The following is a 22523-nucleotide window of genomic DNA, read 5'->3' as shown; positions in this document are numbered from 1 at the left end:
TTCGAGTGCCACTCAAGGCATGGTTCGCATGGATGTATGACGTGTGTATGCGTGTATTCTGTGTTTGTGTTGTCCTGTGTTTAGGTAGCAGCCTTGCGGCGGGCTGATCACTCGTCCAAGGAGTTCTACCGTCTGTGAAAAATGATTATGGTACGGAATAAGAGGCCTGGGTCCTGAATGGGCTGGAAGAGCCATTGGAAAGAAAGCCATAAAATGTATAGTTGCCCTTGTTCCTAACTAATTTACTAATATACTGAAATCAGCCTCTGAACATGCACATACACGAATGCTACGTTGACTGCGCTGGTACCTAGTGATACACATAGAAAACCTATTACGTCCATTGCAGCTGTTTTACTTCCATTTGTGATCTATTTAGTGAATTACATACACACATACACATATGTGTGTGACGTGGATGGCGCAACAGGAAGTAGGGGTCACGATATATACATAAACAAAGTTTGAGATTTCCGACATTGTAGGTTCAGTAAGAGGCAGCGGCATTTTGCTAGGAATTAAGACCGGACATTAAAATGGAAAAGTTTCCTGGTTTGAATTAAGCACAATGTCATGGAGACGTGTGGGGAATGGAGTTATAGCTTCACGCATTTCTGCCGTCGGTACTAAATGGCCAGCTTCACTCACCAGCCACACTATCCTTGGGGAAAAGCACCCGGAACCCATTGGATAGGAGATCATGCGAGTCCCAGAGCCTGCCTCGATGCGGTGCTCAAGAGAAAAATCTCTGACCCCACGGGGAATCGAAATCCATTAGTAAAATGCTTAATACATACCAGTATATTACCAGAAGTTCTAAGCTTATTAAATTTTTGAATGGCTTTGTTTTAAAGAGTAGGCACCAGTTCGGAGAGATTAGAAAATATTAGTTGTTGTTTCTATCGACATTAAAAGTTTTCTATTCGAGTTGTTTGTTTCAGTCCGTTCTTTATACGAATATAATAAAACTGTATGAAGGAGAAATAGGAATTTAAGAGTTGCCTCCATATTTTCATAGACAGAAAAAGGCAGACTCTCTGAATAATGAAACACCCTTTTCAGAACGGAAAGCCTATGTATACTGTAATGGGATCGTTTACGACGCTATCAGTGTCTAGTCTGTATAGCGAGGAATGGCAGAATGGCTGCTGTATGACGCAATCTTAAAGATTTGGAAGCAAGCGGTCATGGCCTAATGGGGGTAACATTTCGGTATTTCTGAGAGAGACTGAGGAAATCATTGAAAATCTCAGCAAGGATAGGCGATGTTCCATCGGAAATTCGAACCGTGTACTTCTAAATGTAATGCTAGATCCTTATAGTTATAAATTACACGTTTGGAGGTATTCCTTTGTTGGAGTTTCTATTTCCGTTTATATGTATTTTTCCCGATGTGTCGTGCTTGGATGCATTTTGATGTAAACAGAAAGTGGATATGCGCTGCAGGATTTGAAATGGGTTTATACGTGACGACAAAAGCCAACGTATCCTATACACGTCACGTATGAATAATCACACGCAATAAAGTATATAAACACTAAAACATATGCCGATTCACTCAGAGCAGGCCCAGAGTTAACAATTATAGATCAAGTTATTTGAGATAAAGTGCTTAACTAATTAAGCACTATCTATCTACCTACCTATCTATCTATCTATGTACCTACGAATCAATCAATCAATCAATCAATCAATCAGAGATAAGCTCTGTGTAAGTAGGAAGGGGGACACGAACGACACGAGCCCCACAAGTGCAATTGAGTGTGACATTAATAAATTGCGCCCCATTCGCGCTTGACGTCTGTATATTTGTAAGTACATGCAATGTGTTGCATGACAGAGAGGAAGCTGGAAGTAATACATCGCTTTCGAAGAATATTGCCATCATTTAAATGAGTTTCTAGAAATCAGTTAATCCTCTGCCAATGTTGTATAATAAGTAAAAATTGTGTTACGGATACCTACATTTTGTAAAGTAAGTAAGTAAAAGTAAAGCCATCCCTATAACAGGCCTTGAAGGCCCATAGGGTTGTGAGACGTTGAGGGTCCTACACCATCTTGACAATCGGCTCAAAGATGGCGGTAAGGTTGTCAGCCTTACGCGCCGGCCGCTCTCTACTCCCCAGAAAAATTATTTAATTAATTCCTGGTACTCATTTCTGTTAGAGGCTGAGTAAACCCCAGGGCCTAGTGCGGCTGGAAGGATTAGGTCAACTGAAAAAATCCAATGACCTCATCGGGACTTGAACCCGCGACCTTCCGGCTTGTAGCATAGCCCCTCAACCACTACGCTACCTACATTTTGTACTCAAAGTATTTTTCTCTTGTGCAAGTACTATGTGACATATACCTTATAATATATTTAAGCCTTTAAGTAATGTGGAACTTGAAACAGACCCTACACAATAATCTATTCACTCTGTCTTCAGTAGTCTTCTCATATTTATAACGCGGGAGCTATACAAGTCCCTCTTAATTACACACTCGCAATATAACTGTACTACAGCACACAATCTTGAAGTCACACAATAAGCCTTCACTGGCTGACTTCTCAGTTATCGCGCACTATCACATAAGATCTTCTAACCACGTGTTTGGGTCTTCTTGCCGTGACTGCTGCTAGATTTCAACTGACTGACAAGGTAAACTGTACCAACTTTGTCACAATAAATACCGGTATCAGAAACAGCATATATTATCTATTTCTTCTTAACAATTTTGGAACTCCAGTGAAATAGCTCTACCTCAGAAGGAGTTCGGAATAGGACACATAAACACATATACTTCTCTTGCTTACTTCGACCGATATTGTGGCCACCCAGAATATTGATATTTCCTCCTGGGACATCCCGTATATTTAGCAGCTTGAAAGTTGGCTTCATTGCTTATTTGTTCTCAAATTATGATATCCGTACACTGCTTTAGAATCACTGATTTTTGTCCCTGTATATTATTAAATACTCTATGTTCCATTATACTGTGACATGACGTCTGCAAGCTGAAATATTCAGTTTCTAGACAACGGCTCGCTATAGAATTAGCAAGTCGCTAGGCACATTTCGTAGTAAAGGATAAACATAGATATAATGGAGAAACTATTTGAGACAGTGATCTATAGTCGGTTCGCCTCGAAGTTACGAAAGGAAAGTAAAATTCAGTGCAGGGAGATTTAATCATTCGGCATCCGTACGAGAGTTCACTCTTCAGCTGTGGAGTGTTCATCAGCGGACAACGGAAGCGGAAGAAGTGACAGATTCGTAAATCAGACCCAAGTCAGTCACAGTGGAAGAGAAAGACACTCGTAGTCCAGCAAGGAATGGAGCCAGTCTTAGGCAGCCATTGATTGTGAGCTGTTATAATCGGTTGTATTTGTAATAGAAGTGTCAATAAATCCAATCATCCAATCCAGAACCCGCTATTATTAGTCACGCAACCCCTTTTACGTGACAATATGTTATTACGTTAGGGAATATGTACCCACAAATCGGTTACTTTTAGACACAGGAATTTAATGAAAAGCTTATCGAAGAGCTCGTGTTTCTCTGTTTCAAATGAAATATTGTAATAATTCTTTCTTAAATTTCAGAACTCTGTAAAGTCAAGCGAAAAGACAAACACGGTAAATGATAGGGTAAAGTTATTCCTAGGCTTAATTAATTAAGCACTGCGCCATGAAGACTTATGGGGATGGACGCGAGTAGTCAGTTTCACGGCCCGACCGCTTTACCTCCGGGGAAATAGCCTCCTGTACCTATTCAGTAGGAGTCCATGTGTGTCTCAGAACCGGTCTGGACGTTGTGAGGAAGAGAAAATCTTTCACTGTCGGTAATCGAACCCCTGCCCTTTAGTCTGTAGCTCGTCGCTCTACTAATAATTTGAATTCGCGACCGAACGAATTCACACCGAAAGAATCAGAGATTAAAGACCTTATTCACAATGTTGTATTTTAGCGTCCTGTTGCACTGATTCTCGTCCATGATATGGTATACGCTTTTAGTATGACTACTGTTCATAATGTTGTATTTAACGTCCAGCATGGACGAGAATCAGTGCAACAGGACGCTAAAATACAACATTATGAATAGTAGTCATACTAGAAGCGTATACCATATCATGGACCTTATTCACTGTAACTGTTACATCTTTAGGAGCGTGTAATAAAAGAAAGTAATCTTCTAAAATTTTTGCTTCTTGAGTTTCAGATTTTTCTCAGTTAGTGCTTATTTCTAGACCGCTTCTGTGGTCTAGTGGTCAGAATTCCTGGCTACAGATCCAGAGGTCCGGGTTCGATTCCTGGCACTACCATATTTTCTGAGAAGTAGTGGGTCTGGAACGGGATCCACTCAGCCTTCTGATGATAATTGAAGAGCTTCTTCAAGGAAATAGCGGCTCCTGTCTATAAACCCGAAATTAACGACCATGGGGATTCGTTGCGCTGACCACGCGACACCCTCTATCCGCTAAAGTTGGTACTTACTTCGCCGACAAGCGGCCGTCGCTCGGTCGGTATAGTTCGCTTGCGGACTAAAACCACGGAGTTTATTATGTTTATAATGCTTATTTCTTCTAATCTTCATCACATTTCGTTAGACCCACACTGAAAGAATGAGGAGTATTCTTCACATGGCCAGATGTATGAACGAAAATTGCGAAGAAGATTTGTACCTTACTACAATTAAGATGTATCGTAACGAAAATGGTGGTTGCATGGAGCAATTTCCAATAATGAACCGCCTAGTTCATAGGCAGCCCACAAAACAGTTCTGGGAAATGTATAATCGAATCATGATTGTGCAGGCGTTAGATCAGTCACTGACAAAAGCAACTGAACAAGAGAGATATGTGACTTCCTGTATAATGTCGAGTGTGCAGAATAGGTGAGAGGGTGCGGTCTCAAGTTTACTGAGTCAGGAGGTCGAAACCTGTAGGATAAACCGATAATCTGACAATTCCACAGAGAATATTGTTCAGGAGACTGCTGAACTTAGGTCCACTAGAGTGCTGAGAGCTCAGCCGGTATAGTTACAGGCTAGTCGAGGTTCGATTCCTGCCAGGGACAAGGGACGTACATACTAGTATTCTCCACAGCGTCCCAACTGCCTCTGGGCCCATCCAGCCCTCAGTCCATTGTGCATCGTAGGTAAAGAAACCGGTGTGTGAAGCTGATCGGTCACCTACTGCTTGCCGGACATTAGGAATGCGTGGAACTATAACTCCATTTTTCCTCACATTTTAATGTTGTGCTGGTTAATTGAACGCAGAGACAAGTTTCTCGGTTATCAAAATGGCATCGGATTTCCAAAAGAAATTTCTTGAGTTGAAATTAATGTATACACATGGACTCCTCATGTTCAGAACAAAGTTAAAACATGTAAAATATCTGTCGCATTTTTCTCCTTGGGGCTGGTTTTTCCAGTGTTATCCCGCCCCACGCAATGAAGACGTATGTGGGACATAGGTTCACTATTCCTGACGTGGGCACTAGATTCAGATGAGTGGTCAACCTCACACCTCTGTAGCTTTACCTCCGGGGAAGGAACTGTAGCTGCTCACTCTATAGGAGGCTGGGTGAGCCCTACATCAGGCCTGGACGTTGCAGAATACAGACATATCCCTTGAGACTATCGGGAAGCCAGGTCGTCCAGCGCGTAGCCGTCGTTACACTGACTTATCTATCCGGGCCACTTCAGCGAGTAAAGTAGGGCAGTTAAATATTCAAAGATTTTATCCTTGTTACAAGAACTTGTCTTCTTAATAGAACTTAAATTTAGTAGACAGTGAACTTAAATATGCAATTTGATTAACAGCAATTAACTTGCCATATCATGTTTGAATGAATATCCATTGTTGTAAGTCGGTAGAGCTTAAGGTAATAAGAACGGATCTTGGTGTAATTATATGTTAATTATAGGTTACAATGTTGGCATATTTAGAGTTGGAAACAAAATCAAATGTTGATATCGTATCCACAGGCGAGTTGCCTCGTGCTTGGAATCACTCGATATATATACACAATAGAATTTTCATTGAAGTTTCACAGAATTATTGTTGTTATCACCACTTAATCCATGTTTTAACATAAATTCAACTATATATTCCATAAAAACTGGCTACCAGAACACAAGAAAGAGAACACCACGATACATATCATATCATTTTATTTTTTAAAAAATATTTNTTGTGGCATTTGGAGTGTATTAATTGTGATACTGCAGATAGCAGTAATCGTAAATCTGTAATTTGGGTGATTGTAAGAGCGAGTGTGAAATAAAATTCGCTACATCGAATACATCGAGAATTTATTTGTCGCGATATACGCCCGATACGCGACAACTGGTGTCAGAAGTGGGATCTGAACTTACACAGGTGATCAACGAGATTCGAACTCAAGACACGTGACAATACTAATTTATTTTAAGAGGAACCATTTTTTAAATAACAAAATTTGGGTCGTACAACCGTCATGGGCTGCATAACACTACAATACATTATAGAAATTTACACAAGATATCATGAATTTCTGACGACGGCCATGTGTGGCCGAAACATGTCGATGAAAGCTTGGAATAAGCGACTCTTCGACCAAAATTCTGTGAAGCTGCGTTGAAGACTGTATATTGTGTGTATGTATGCATGCATGCCCCCGCGCAAGTGTATATATATAAAGTGATAACCTAATGCAACAGGGTGCTAAAATACAATATCTTGTTTAGAATATTTCCTTACTTCACGAAGTTTCCTTTATTTGAATCACAATGTTTCGCGATAATTGATTTCAGCTGTTCATCACTAATTTCATATGCATGTTCTCAGTGCGAATTAAACGCAAGCACATACACGTTCACATTCAAATGGTCTCTAAGATCTTCCTATCTCATAGAGATGATCATTGTGATTTTACCCTCACTTTGGTGATCTTTGCAATCAATGTAAAACTTAACGTCAGTCCGAAAATTTGATGCAGCAATCATTTGATAGCTTTAGACTAAACTGTATGTAGTAAGAACAATATGAAATCTGAACAATGTCATCTTCTGGGATGTGGCACCGTGTACATTTTGTGTAAAGTGACTGAGTCACCAGTCTGCAGCCATCGCCGATTTTTCTACATTGAAGATGGGGGCGATACATTCCTCCGAAACGTCGGTTTACAAAAGATGTACACGACGCCATATCCTGGAAGACGGCATTCTTCATAGTCACCGTCGTGTAAACCTCAAATCTTAAAATATAAAATTTTTTATTCTGGTTTACTTAGGTTTGTAGGAAATGTTCCTATTATTTTACAGTGTCGTAAATTAATTAATTCTTATTTTCCATAATAGTACGAACAATCTAAATTAATCCAAATTTAATTTCCGCTGCTAGCAAGAAACACTTAGATCTGCAATTAATGATCCGCTCTTAGATTTATGATTTAAAACTTCTTTCTTTTTCCGGGAAGTGTCTGGAATAATATTGAATTAACGGTTACATTCTTATATCAAGAGTCAATTGAAATATTTATGAGTATATTGAAGCTGGTGCGGATGATTGTCATTATTATTTATCGATAATAAATAGTACACGCATTATATTTACTACTGTCACAAGGAACTTAGAAACTTAATATACGCTAGATGAAGTATATATATATTCCATTTCTCTGCTTTTCGGTCACAGTTTATGAAGTTTGCCTTCTTATGTTAAATCTATATTAATAAGATTTTTACAGAGGTTTAAACTATACTAGGAGATATGTTTTTTTTTTTTTTGTGTATTTTGTCGTTTTACTTAGGGTTTTGGAGTACCATTCCTTTCTTTCTGTGGACGCTCTTCGTCTTTCCTTGGGCTCTTGAGTATATTACAAACCAATGCAAAAATTCGGGAACGGTTACAATATAATTTCCACATTATCTGTTTTATTGGGGGCACGTGGTAGCGTAGTTGATTGAGGCACTATGCTACAAGCCGGAAAGTCGCGGGATCGAATCCCGATGAGGTGAATTTTTCAATTTACCTAACCCTTCCAGCCGTACTATGGCCCTGGAGTCGACTCAGTCTCTAACAGAAATGAGTACCAGGAATATTCTTGGAATATTCTTGGGGGTAAAGGGCGGCCGTCGCGCAAGGCTGACAATCTTACCGTCATCTATGAGCCGATTGTCTAGAAAATGTGGGACCCTCAATATCTCACAACCTTATGGACCTCCACGGCCTTTTACAGGGAGAGCTTTACCTTTACTTTTATTTGTTTCATTATACAGCTGTTCTTTCGTATTATAAGGCATATACATTGTAACCTAGACAGTTTGACATTACCATAAAATCTATTAATATTTCCAACTTTCAATGTAATAAAAACGCTATTTAAATGATAATTAATATTCTACGAGTATATACATAGATTCACATATGCAGCTTCAGATCTTCTAAAATTTGAAATGAAGATCATTGCTAATTGTAAGTTTGTATGAAGATATTTGTGCTTTTCATTTGTGTAGATATATTTAAATACCCAAATTTGGATAACACCAAGAAAATATATGGGCGTCTGTTGTTCAATATGCGAAAATGAAATGAATAAAAACCAGAAAAGACTCAGTTCTTGTCGTGATTAAACAGACACATTTTAATCTAGCCACGTATAAGTGTGCGTGATCCGTCGATGTTTCGAAATACATCTAACGTTATGGAAATATAAATTGGAATGAAACACGGTTGTTGTTTTTTTTTGTTTTTGCAAAGGGAAATTGTGACAGGTGGAATACAAATTGTAATTAATTTCACTTTCTGTTACAAGACGTAAAGAATCTGTGAGACGCCAGATGTCAGCAGCTGCTTATGTTCCGACGGCTGTGTCTCGAAATGAGAAGCAGAATAAAACTCCTTTATTACGCGGACGTCGGGAGGCAGAATGAAGACCCACACTATCGGCAACCCGAGGTATTTCGGGAAATTTCGATAGAATTTTTTTTCCATATGAGGGTTTAAGTTTATAACGAATTCTGATTCAAACTTTGATCAGTAGCACCGGCCAAACTTACCTATTGCCTTGTACTATTCACAACATATGAAAACTGACGAGTGGCAAACACGCGCACGGGACACAGAGAAATAAACATTATACTTAAGTCACTAGACAGTAAGAAAACTGAAAACACACTTGTTCGAAGACATTTGGAGTAAGACATTCTTTGGCCGTGCCATAGCTCAGGCGCTTAGTCGCCGGCTTCCTACTGCAGCAGCCCGGGTTCGAGCCCGGGTCAGGTCATGTGGGATTTGTGGTGGACAAAGAGGCACCTGGGCTGGTTTTTTTCGAGTACTTCAGTTTCTCCTGTTAATTCTCATTCCACCGACTGTTCCACATTTATCATCATCTATCATCTGGTGCGCTGGTCACGGTAGCCGAGCGGTCTAAGGCATGCACTGTCTTCTCTCTTTCGGAAGCCGGGATCGTGGGTTCGAATCCCACTCAGGGCATGGATGTTTGTGTGCGTTTTTCTGTGTTTGTCTACAGGTAGAGGCCTTGCGACGAGCTGATCATCCGCCCAAGGAGTCCTACCGTATGTGTAAGATCTAGAAAAACCGAAGTGAACGGAGTTCATGGAGGTAGGCCTAGGCCCACTGGGGCTGTAGTGTCAAGAAAAAAAAATTATCTGGTGCAATAGGCCAATTAGTAGCCGACGTACCAAGTGGCCTCAGTCTCACCCTACCTCACCCCACCCCATTATATTAGCCAGTCTTATTTATGTGACTGAGAAAAAAGTTGTCTCATCTACTTACACAGTGCGGGTGCACCCCTATAAAATAAGATGTTTGTGTTTGAGCGCAGATAACTTCTGAGAAATCGAGAAACAGTCAGTAAATTGAAAAGCTGAAAATATATAAATTATATTTGCGTTATTGTAAAAATTAATTAACATTGTAATTGCAGAACTCTTAAGCTCAACACTGCCAAGACCGAAGTCCGTCTCTGGACAAGAACTTGATCCAATCCCCCTTCTGCGATCCTCACGTGGATGTGGGCACCATTTCTATAGACATCATCTATATAAATGGTGCCCACGTGGTGTCGAGATTAATGAGTTTAATTAAAATCAGCGGGAATTTGAATTTCATGCGAGAGATATTGCAGGCGTTCGCCTTAAGAATTTGATCTAGGTCTAGTTTCGTGTGCACTAAATTTCCTTTGTCTACAATAAATTATCATTTTAGCACCAACAAGGCTTATAAAAGTATGGTGAAGAGAATTTTTAAATCACTTTTGCTGGAATTTCTTGTATTATTGGAAATTACGAAGCTGTGTGTGTGTGTGTGTACCCCTGCTATAGTATGTAAAAAGTAACTATATACACGTTTGACAGTGAGACACTGACCAGCGGGTACCGTTGTCTTTCGAACTGTGGTCATAGTAAAAAGGACAACATAAACTACAAATTAAAAAACGGCGTAATGTTCGTTCAGTGCGCACGCAACTTGACGTATGCTATAACACCCTGAAACAAATTTCATGTGTTTAATATTTCCTTTACACTAAGAATCTTATTCTCGAAATAAATACAGTTAGTAAAACGCCCATAATCATAAGTCTTATAAATAATTTGGGGTTAATTGTTAAGTGTATTGTGAAGCTGAATAAATAAATTGTACACAGATGTACGCTCATATGAGTTATAAAATATTTTATAACTCATATGAGGAAGAGAAAATTATCCGAAGAATGATGACGTTTCTTTGAAGGTTTAGGAGATGATTCCATGATATAAAAATAAGCTGATACAAGGAAATTTCTTAATTTTAGTACAAGATAAAGGAAGAAAGTTCTTTCTTGAGGAATGTGATAGAATTCCAATACAATGGTGCAATTTTGAATTAGGTGGAAAGGGTTAGTAGGTAAGAACTATAAACGATTTATGGAATTTGATTTGGAATTTAAATTATTTAAATTAATCCATAACAATAATATGGTTTATGCAGTATTTATTTACATTTATTGTGTATGCAAGTAAAAAATCATTGAAATAATGAACAGCGAATACAATCACTCATCTAATTTACACATTTTTTTTCCCCCGAAACAACGACTGATTCGATGATGTAAAGCATAAATTGAAGAATTTTATTCTTGTTTTATACTATAACTTTTGTTTTATATAACCTATTTATTGTATTTTTACGTCAAGTATTTTAATATAGTTGATATTATTGTATCCAATTTTATTGATACTGCAGTTCAGTGGTGTATATATTAGCCATGTATTTGCCTGATGATGGCTATTAATAGCCGAAACATGTAGCAGAGTCAAACTTGACACTGATCTTGATGTAGTTGTGTTATGACGGTCTTCATAAAGAAGTTGTAATTTCCATTTATCTGAAGTTTTAGACTGTATAAAATGTAGATGCTACTAAATCTCCTAGCATACGGGCATCGTGTCTTCGCTTCACAGAGAGAACCATACACTTTTTGAAACGATTATCACAAATATCCTCTTCAGTCACCCCTTTATGGAAACACTGATCTTGTCACACAGAATTGTTGGCTTTTTGGACTTTTCCCATTTTCCGATATTCTAGAAAATATTTTCTAGAGTACTGAACGATGAAAAAAAGTCCGAAATATTTTCTGGAATATCGAATGATTGAAAAAGTCCAAAATATTTTCTAGAATACCGGACGATGGGCAGAGTCCAAAAACCCTGTAATTCTGTGTGTTATACACCATTGATAGAACCGTTTAAAATCTACTGATCTTGTCCTTTAGTTTTCTAAGGACTGATTTTTAATGACTTGAAAGTCTTCTTCATTCTTTATTGATTGTATATTCTGCGCGTGTTTTTAATACCTCTCGTTTTCCTAGTTAAAAGCCACTGGCCCTGATTATTTAGGTTATATTCTTATGTTGTATTTACGTGATCTTTTTGTAATAAATTTCATTAATTCTAGGCCCTACCAGAGGATTTTTTTTTCAGTATAATTTTCTTAAACCTCAGCTCTCGAGGCCTAGATATTGCGCTCTTTCATGTTTGCAAATTGTAATTTTATGGGCATGTAGTGAATTCTAACGAGCATTAACAGATAGAAGTCCATTAGAATATAGTATCGTCATTTTCAAATGTCTGTGAGTTCACGGGGTCGTTGAACTAACAATAAACTCTGTTACGAAGTTAAATCGATGTATCTGCAGACTGCCCAACCTGAGCACTCGACAAGATGAGCTTGCACTTTCCGATGTGCTCTTAAAGTTCTGGACATCTCTCTGTTGCACTCAAGAGCAGTGAACTTTATAGAAGAATTTCTATATTTTCTTCTTCAATTGGGCATACGTTAAACGCAATACTGCTACATTACTCCAAGTTATTTGCTTCTTACATTTTACTTCATTTACTCAATAATAATTCGCGTCCAGTAACTACTTGCTTTATTCAGACCACTTCTATTTTCGTGTTTTATGAATATCTGTTATGTGCAATAGTTATTAAATTAGGAATGGGAAGAGATTGAATACCTTAGTACTGTAATTTACAAATATTCTACAGGGCGGTTTCTTTCAAGCGAGAACTCAGTGTTAGGACAGTTAATCATCAGACCCTTATAATAGACGAGTGTGGAGCATTGGTTGAATGACAATAATTGATTCATGTTTACATTGCTGCTACTAATCAAGCCATTAGTATTAATTTATTCTGTCATTTATTTCCATTTAGCAATACGTCATCCGTGTGTTGTTTCTCAGTGTAACAAACCAAAACCCAATAATTAAGTCGGTGGATCAGATTTATTAATTAGAAAGTGACAATCGCTCATCTTATCAAGAAATTAAAAGCTTTTTAAGGAACCTAAAATAATCTTTTAGTCCTCGTTCATAAGAACCCTCTACTGGAGTGTCCTGAGTCAGTTGAACTCACGCAATATACCCTAGATTTTAAGATCCACTTTAATAGCATCCTTCAGTCTTCATGTAATTCTCCTAATTGGTTTAATTTCCAGCTAAAATTATGTGTGCACTTCCCATCTCCAATGCTATAGGTTATATTTGATGAAGAGGACAAATGGACACTTACCGAAATGCTGTCATTGGGCCTCTCTATCTTCCTCAGCTGAATATCTCGTCTTTTCACGTCACGGGGCGTTATCCTGGGAAGGGTGACATCTACCACCGAGCACAGCGACACCAAGTCATCTTCAACATCGCGTCCTGGCGCACGATGGTGATAGAGCTGAGAGGGTTTTCTGTGGAACAAGAGTGGAGTGTAGCTTGCCATACGGACTCTTCATGCGCCTGATGGTAACACAGAACTACAAGGTGAGGTCGAGGCGTAATGTAGCTTCAAGTTACGACCACACACGGTGTATATCGTTGCTGTTCTATGTTATTCCCTATGTTTCCATAGCGATATGTCACTTAACATTCGTCCAGCTGCGCACTCCGAATCTAAAAATATCCTCTTTTGTATGATAATTCGGAATGTTCCTATGGCCTACCTATACGTCATTCTTCGCTGGTTGCAAAAAGCACGTGTTGGGATATCGTCATGTACGTAATCATTGCTTACTGGACGTACAATCCACAGTAAGATACATTAGATTTACATTTGTAGGTTCGTGTATTTAATAATGGTTGATTTAACGGTGCAATCGTGTAATATACACAGCACAATAAATATTATAAGATGAGCATAACGGATGCAGTATGAAGTCCAAGACTTGTGAGCAGGGTCGCAGTGGATGCAATAGATGGAATTCTTGTTGGTCCTCTCGAGCAGCACAGCCATGCGCTATCGGGGATCTCATTCCCACCCCAACCCTTGCTTGTTGCACTCTGGCGCTAGCTTTTCATGAAAGGTAAAGGAACGCTTTAGCTTCTGTGTAACCATAGCAACAAGCAAGTGCGCGCAGAAAAGTCGAAGATGTTTGAGTAATAGAATGTAGCTCACATGAACTAACAAACTCACTCTTATGTGAGAGGGCACGCTGTAGCGTAGTTGGTTGAGGCACTATGCTACATGCCGGAAGGTCGCGGGATCGAATCCCGATGAGGTCATTGGATTTTTTTCAATTTACCCAGTCCTTCCAGCCACACTATGGCCCTGGGGTCGATTCAGCCTCTAACAGAAATGAGTACCAGGAATACTCTTGGAATGTTCTTGGCGGAAATGGGCGCCTGGCGCGAAAGGCTGACAAACTTACCAACATCTATGAGCCGATTGTCTGGAAAATGTGGGAACCTCAACGTCTCAAAACCCTACGGGCCTCCACTGCCTGTTACAGGAATACCTTTAGTTTACATTTTTACTTTTTCTGTGTTTGCAATAATAATTCTAGAAGTATTAAACTCCAGTCTCCATCTTGTATTGTTGTACAAGTTATGAGGTTTCAGAAGAAGCAACAATTCATCAAAACTATCAATACTCCTTCTGCAGTAATTGAAAATTGTTGATGGGTATTGTCTCTGTTCATGGCACAATGTGAAAAAAATTCCTTTTAACAGACGTTCGCTATAAATAGGCTGAACCCAATATTCCAGCTTCCTTTTTCCTTAATCTTAACAACAGTGCACATCCTGCTGTACCGTACACATCCATGCTGTGACTGACCGACTGCTCATTGGCGTAGTTGTGGGCAACTCAAAATTGTACGTGTGCGTACATCCCTCGACAGTCGTTGGGCCTCCACGATCGTGTACAACTATCGGCCAACTATCGGCCAACTAAAAGTTGCATGTGTGCGCTAGGCCTTAGCCTTATTTTCCTTTTTCGGGATACAAGTGACATACGACCAGCTAGTGAGAGCATACATACAAAGGGGCACAAACATGAACGCCGAAAGGGGAAAATAAGGCGGACACAGAGCTTTATTCTCAGAGAAACGCATTGTACTGTGAACATCGGTATGCAATAGCACTGAAATATATTGCCTTATGATCTAGTGCAGTGCATTGGTTTTCAAACACTCAACAGTTGCCTGAAGATGGCCAAGTAAGGCCGAAACATGTAGTAATAATGTGATTTTAATGTTATTTTAAATTAAATAGAGACTGTGAACAGTTTTTAGTTGCATTAAAGACGGAGGTGAATGAGTGAATAATATATTGTCACATAATAATCCAGTGCTAGGCAACGGATCGGTAAACACTGCCTAAAAGCCGGAATAATGGATCCAAAGAGGACGTCCATTGCTGAGCAACGGCTTGGTAATCACGTTCCCGCTGCAATGAACAGCAACGAACGAGTTGTTGTTATGTAGCAAGTCGTAACACACGTTTCCGTTACAATGAATAAACATGCAATAACGTGAACGGCTGGAAATGGTGATCCCGATTCGCAATGGCGCAATGTGACTTTGACTTTGCTCAGAGAATTCAATTGGCAGTGATCCGCAGACAGTCATTGGTTGTGAGCTTTCATAATTGAGTGTTAATTGTAAAGAAGTGCAAATAAATCCGACCATCAAATCCAGGACCCATTATTACTCACGAAAACCCCTATATGTGACGATATATTCCGTTTCCATCCACCACTGTGTTCCATTACTGACATTCCACATCACAACTGAAACCAGCACCATTCTGTAGTTCTCTATTTTCCATCATACAGTATTCTATTAAGACACCGCCAAACTTCAAGTTAAGTCAATAACTGTTTTAGACATGTTCCACCAATGTGGAACGCCTATTAAAATCTCTCCGCTAGTCTGACCGTATGGAACAGCTTGAGAACGGATTCAGCGATTGTGATTATGTTTGGTAAAGGAGAAGTTTACAGACAATTGTCAAGCCCTTTCAACTTTCATTCAGATGAGAAGATTTTAAGAACCATTTTACATAAGGTCATATGTAATTGTTATTGGCACATCTCAATGTTTAGAATAGAGAAATGAATTGCATGACTGAATTTCTTCACCTTTCTTTGGTAAGGAAGAACATTCACTATTGAGTTTATTCCAAGACCAAGACGCACCATCCAGTGCATTGTTATTAGTTTCCTGATGTAATGTTACCATGACATATCATTCTACAAGTAAATAAATGGTTCGTTTGTTTTAGCAGGAGATTGTTCTTAAAACGAAGAGAAAATAAAATGTTGATTACATTAAGAATGTTGAAATCTGAGTTGTTTTTTCTTTTAATGAAGTTCTCTGTTATAGTCTGTAATTAAAGCCTATCTTAAAGTTCATGAGACTACTAGGAAGACCTAGGTGTGGGTGTGAGGATAATATAAAAAGTTGATTTTAAAGGAATAGAATATAGTCATATACAGGATATGGATTAGTGGAGGGCTGTTGTAATATTCTTGCTCTATTCTCCATTTTATATATGTCTCACCTTCTACACCAATTCTTTGATCACTGGTGGTGTTTCCTTCTCCACACTTTGAAATTTCCCACACTGCTATGTGGCACATGTATTTTCTCTGCTCCATTTCTCTGTTTTCCTTTAATATAAATAATTTGTGGAGCATAGATATTAGAATGTCATTTCTGTTTTTTCTGCAGAATGAATATGTTATAGTATATGTGCTGTATACATTTACAGTCTTAAATATTACTGTAATATTGGTTGTACATTCTGTACATCAGACTGATGTTCGTTCCTGACATTCCCGGAGAAAAGTACTGCCTCCCTCTTCAGGAAAGAACAGCCTTATTATGTTACGGCCTTATTGTGTTCTAAGTTTTGTTTTGTCTTGTATCTTAGGGCTACTTTTTGCTTCATTAATCCAGATGTCCCCCCCCTCACCAAAATTAATTCATATTAGCAAGAGTTTGCTATACTTCTATTCTAACATGTTGTCTCCTACTAGTAGACTACATGATAGCTGAGCTTATACTTGTATTATCCTATCACAGTTTCTGTGATATGTCATGTGTCCTGAAGGTCAAGAGGCATTGCAGATTTATCTAAGAATACTGTAGACTTAGTTTATTGTTAGGCTGCGCCATAGCTCAAGCAGTTAGTCACTGGCTTCCCACCATGGTGGCCCGGGTTCGATCCCGAGTCTGGTCAAGTGGAATTTGTGGTGAACAAAGTGGCTCTGGGGCAGGTTTTCTCCCAGTACTTCGGTTCCCCCTGCCAATCTTGGACCCACCAATTGCTCCACAATCACCCTCACCTATCATCTGGGGCTGGTAAAATAGGCCAGAAGTGGCCGCAGTACAAGGGACTTAGTCCTACCCCACTAGCAATAAAAAAAAAAGTTTATTGTTATGTCCTCATTGCCTTTCCATTTCATTGCCCAGTGTTCAAGCACTAGTACAATACTAAAATTATTTTAAAATATCTGTGCAATATAGCAACCCGGTTGTTACTCCTTACTTGCAGTTCAGAGTCTTAAGTGGGTAACCTTCAGTATTGTTCTCACATACATTTCTGAAGCACAATTATGTACTTCCTTGTTAAAAGAATTTCCTCTCTTGTGGTGTTTACTTGGAATAGTGCCAAATCAGTACACTGAATTATCCCTTCAACTACGTGTACAAAGTACATTTTTTTTCAGAACAAAGCAGAATTGAAATCTTTAGCTGTGGGTTGTAATATCATTTATAAATATTAATAAGTGTCTTTTACTATAAATCCTATTAAAATATCTTTACGGTTTCAGTGTTACCATTCTCTTATGCTAGAAATGCAGCAATAAAACAATGTTATGACCATGCTTTCTGGATGTGTTCAAACCATATTCTTGTGGGGGGACATCAGTCATATTCCTTGCTTAAAAACAAAACGTTTCCATGTCACTCTACCATTTCAGCAATGCACTTTTCTTTTACAGTGCCTAATACCCCTTTTCATCCTGTCCCATGGTTCCAAGTAATCACTTTCCATATCTCATTGCCTATACATCCTACCATACACTCACTGTGTTCACTTTGTCCCTGAAGATGGAGGCGTCATGTTCTCTGAAACATTGGTATCCGCATGTAGAACTTCAGAGTGTTATTTATAGTTCAGAAGACTACAATCTGAATATGTTTAATGATACTTCTTTGCGCTGCAAACAAGCAAGGTATATGCTGCCAGACAGACAAATAACATTTGTGAACTGATGTATTAATTAGTCTCATACAATATTACAAAGTTCAAAAAAATATTTTTTGTAATCTTTAATTCCTAAAAAAATACAATTATGAATTATCTCAGTGGCAGGAACTTATGAAACCAGACTTCCTGAAAAAATCATATTTCTTTTTTACACTACATTTATGTATCAAAATCACTGTATAATAATTTCTTGACAAATAGTGAGATAATGCAGGAGAAATTGAAGTCTTAACAGTGTGCTGAACACAGTGATTGGCAGTATCATATATATTATGGCAGCAAGGGTGTAAGCCTAAAAAGTGCTAGGGCATCTTGTATGCAATTCCAGATTGGAAGAAAATGTCTTGGCTCATAGTATGAGGTTTTCCTGATAATTTAAGTAATGATAGCTTTCCATTTCTTAATGCCGATGTTTACGATAAGTAGCTCATGAAAATCATATACTTAAGTAGACTGACATTACCAGATCAAACTGAGAGGTAAAAAAAAGACAAGCTATAAGTTCTTATAATTTTGTTCTATTTATTTATTTATTTATTTACTTCATATCCATGGATGATATGTAAAGTCTCTACTAAATGCTTCTAAAATATTCTTCTCAGGTACTCTATTATTGAAGTGAAATTATCTTTTTTAAGAAAAAACAGCAAGAACATAGTTTTTATTAACCATTTCCTATGTTCATCATCACCTTCTTTGAAAAAAAGTCCCAGAGCAGTGTCTCAGAACTGAAAAGAGTACAGGGGTGCTGACCTTCTTTGATTACAGCCCTGTATGGCAACATGAAATGTAAGTACTTTGTCAAGTTTCTTTCATGATTTCTATTTAGTTATTATTGTGAATTAAAATTGTGATGGTTGAATAGTAGTTCACCCTCTTATCGATTGGGCTACCGTTTCTACCATCCTCGTAGACGTACAGTGACAGTATAGGAACCATGGCAGTTCGTTGACATCAAGTGTTCCAAATCTGTGTGTCGGTAAACTGCGATGATCTGTGACGTCTGTGACATGTATATGTAATCGATGTAATACCCGTTTAGTTTGATAGACGTGTGTAGTGTAACGTTTTAATTCTTCTTTTTGTGATGAATTCCAGTGACATTTTTCTTAGATTACGTTACTTGGATGCATATCCAAAAACATTAGAAGATTTTAGAATTAAAACTTATGGAGGAGCAGCAGGTAAACAGAAGACCAAGTTAAAAATTACTATCATCTGGGATGTGAAGTTATGCAGAGTAGTACCGACGTTTCGAAGGAACCCGCAACCTTCATTTTTAGGGTGGGAATACGCATAGAGGAGGTTTCTCTGGCTGCTACGACTGCATGCCGTTACATCCCCGAAGACGGTCACCGGTATATTTACCGCCATGAGAACTACAAATTGCACAAGAGTGCTGGTTACCAGTCTGACAGTTCATAGTGTTTGACTGTCACGTTTAACGTGTAAGGTTAGATTCTGTATATAGGTAGTACAGTGTATTGTACAAATGTGACTGATGGCAGTCTGCCAAATTTTGATCCAGTGTTTTTATTCTTGGCATTTAGGTTAAATTCCAGTATATGGGAAGCACTCTGGAGACACTGGCTGTCTCTGGGCCGTCTGTAATATCAGGCTTTTCTTGTTTCTTAAATAGTGCAAACTCATGGTTATGTTTTGAGTTAAGGTTCTAAACATGATCATCTAATATATGTAGGGAGGGAGAGCAGATTTGTCTCCTCAAGAATCTTTGCAAATTAGAATTTCATCAGTATTAATGTTGGGTTTGACAGAACATGAACATAAATCCAACCACGTGAGTATCTCAAGGCCTTTTTGAGTGACAGGTGTACAGGACCACAGGAAAATATATGTCACTCTTAATCAGTTGCCTATTTTGGTATAAAAATGGAATTTGCTTCCAAGTAATGCAGGTGTGCATGTTGATTGTAGAGAAATGTTGGTTAAAATGCAGAATATGATTCCTGTGAGTATGGGATGATTTTTTATTCCACAGTCCTCCTTGTTAATAAGGTTTGACTTTATTTTATTGATTTTGTTTTCTTATAACGTAACATAGCTTCATACAGATTTTGTTTCCATTTATGTTACTTAAAATAACTTACTATACGATAGATGCTGTGGTTTGTGAGATCAGATTCTTGGATGTAATGCAGTGTGAACGCCACACCATATTTCACACCTTTTTAGGCTTCTTTCCTTATTTTGAAAAAAACGAAAGCAGGCTTATGCAAACTACATGCTGTCTATGTGTCTGTGTATCCCTGCTTATCAACTTTTTCCATTATGTATTATGTCAGAACAAACTTTTAGAGTGTAAGATTTGAGGTCTTCTCGGCAGTGACTATGAAGAATGCCGTCTTTGGGATGTGGCTCCGTGTAGATCATGTGTGAACCAACATTTTGGAGGAATGTATCGCCTCCATCTGCAGGGTAGAATAATCCATGAATGAGGAACCAGCATGAGGAGGAGGGTGCAGCATTATTCACACTTTTAGAAATCTCTCTTCTGTTTATATCTTACGAAGCATGTGGTAGACATCACCATTAAAAGAATGTAGAAGCAGGAAGAGTTGCACAATTGAATAGCAGTGGGTAAAATCATGTTTCTTGAAATTTCCAGAGCACAATTTGCAACCCCCAAACTACACGGTATTACATTCCAGTCATTGTTGCCAGAACCTCAGATTTCACAATTTTCCTCTTGTTTTGATTCTTTAAAAATATGATATCAGATACTGATGTTAGGATTTTAGTCACATTATTAAATATTTTTGAGTCCTCTCTTCTAACCAAAGACAAATACTTGCATAAATTATTGTGTTTATACAATTTGGAAATAATTCTTTCTCTTTGTTTTACAGTGACAATAGTATGTTGGTGTGTAATAGTATTGCTTGTATCTTTTGAGATTAAAGACTACTGGACACCTACAATATCAGAAGAATTGTTTGTAGACACATCAAGAGGACCCAAACTCAGGATAAATGTAGACTTTATTATACCAGCTATTTCTTGCGAATGTAAGCCTTGTCTTTTATTATGATATTTTAGTTTGTTGTTGCATGCAGTATGACTTTGTGTCTTTGTAATAAGGCATGTTACAATGTAATGAAATTTATATGAAGTTAGATTTTGTGAAGTTTGTTAATTCTGGTTGGATTTCATGCTTGTTTCTCTTTGTAACACTAAGCATATTATGGAGAGAAATATTGGTGTCCTTTTTTTTTTTTTTGATATTTTATTTCTTTAGAATAAATTGTCTAATAGGAAAGTGACATTTCATTGCCTTAATATGGTAAAGCTATGGACAGATCTGAAACAGTGTACAGTAGAAATTATTTACAGTTATCACACTGTGATTATTATCTGAAATATAGTTATTAATTTATGCAGTGAAACAGTTTTAGCAAATAGTGACACCTGTTGATGGCCATATACAGCTGCAAAATGCAGTGCAAAAAGAGGGAGATAATAAACAGGTTGCATTATGGACGGAAGTATAGTGTGTAAATGAATAATTTCTAAAAACTTTGATCATCCCTTGATAATATAATAGATAGATAGATAGATAGATAGAGTGTACACCAATACCTAAATATATTGTATATGAATATACCAATATCTCTGTGATATTCACTGTACAATAACACACCTTTAATACCTCCAAGTAAATGGATGTATATAGGAATACATCAAAGTATGTGTCCATGGCTCAAAATATACATTGGTAATACCACGGAGTAAATATACACATCAGAGGACATTCCTTCTTATCTTAAACCACACATCAGTGCCTGTGCTTACCAGAATAAACAATACCAGATTTAAGTTTGTAGAAGGACACAAAACAATCTAGACGCATTGCAAGCTTCCTTCTACAAACTTAACTGTATGGTTCTCATGCTGCCTAGGTAATGCCAATAACTTAACACGGCACTCTTGACGGATGTGCCCAATTTTGTTACAGCGATAACAAACCTTTTGGGAAGGTTGCGAAGTAGGGTTACCAGACACAGAAGGCTTGGCAAGAATCATAGGAGTGGGTGGATTGCATGATCTGACTCTTGTCGCTCATCAAAATATTGTGTGCATATATGCACATGTTGTCTAGTTCGGCATAGGTGGCAGGTTTATCACAAAAACTAACAGACTTCTTTCCCGAGGGTGGAGCCCATCAAGGATATTTCTGACCACAACTGCCTCGTCCGCATCCTGATGCAGAACAGCAGCAATTTCCTTAATGTCAGTAATATAAGCAGATAGGGGCTCATTGGCCCTTTGGGCTCTCAAATGTCCCTCATTTCCTTAGTTGGTGGTGGTCCATCCGAGTCATATGGAAGGTAGACTGAAGCAACTATCAGCTCCCTGCTGCCTTCTCGATATGGATATGTTATCCTTACCACCGCTGTATCCCTTGAACAGAGCTCCAGCAAAGGAAAGGCATTAACATGATTCCTGATATAAACACAAGATCTTGCATTATTACTGGGTACAA

General features: G+C 38.2%; 2 protein-coding genes and 1 long non-coding RNA gene across 3 annotated transcripts in view; 2 read left to right on the top strand and 1 right to left on the bottom strand.

Moving 5' to 3' along the window:
- Window positions 1–13161, top strand: part of LOC117282885 — a 58014-nt gene extending 44853 nt beyond the window's left edge. The window contains exon 3 of the long non-coding RNA XR_004513798.1: window positions 13083–13161. This is a non-coding gene — a long non-coding RNA (uncharacterized LOC117282885). The remainder of the gene's footprint in view (window positions 1–13082) is intronic.
- LOC111871683 (dual specificity tyrosine-phosphorylation-regulated kinase 4) overlaps window positions 1–13962 on the bottom strand; it is a 559052-nt gene extending 545090 nt beyond the window's left edge. Inside the window, exon 1 of the mRNA XM_033754350.1 lies at window positions 13047–13962. Within this exon, the coding sequence (XP_033610241.1) occupies window positions 13047–13247 (201 nt within the window). The 5' untranslated portion in view covers window positions 13248–13962. The remainder of the gene's footprint in view (window positions 1–13046) is intronic.
- A 5009-nt stretch (window positions 13963–18971) lies between these two features.
- LOC111871676 (endoplasmic reticulum-Golgi intermediate compartment protein 3) overlaps window positions 18972–22523 on the top strand; it is a 21861-nt gene continuing 18309 nt past the window's right edge. Inside the window, exons 1-2 of the mRNA XM_023864936.2 lie at window positions 18972–19206; window positions 20890–21048. Coding sequence (XP_023720704.1) covers window positions 19110–19206; window positions 20890–21048 — 256 coding nt within the window. The 5' untranslated portion in view covers window positions 18972–19109. The remainder of the gene's footprint in view (window positions 19207–20889; window positions 21049–22523) is intronic.

Source organism: Cryptotermes secundus, unplaced genomic scaffold (assembly GCF_002891405.2).
Source record: "Cryptotermes secundus unplaced genomic scaffold, Csec_1.0 scaffold262, whole genome shotgun sequence".
Taxonomy (NCBI): Eukaryota; Metazoa; Arthropoda; class Insecta; order Blattodea; family Kalotermitidae; genus Cryptotermes; species Cryptotermes secundus.
Note: the sequence above shows the minus strand (reverse complement) of the source record. Positions and strands in the feature narration are given on the sequence as shown.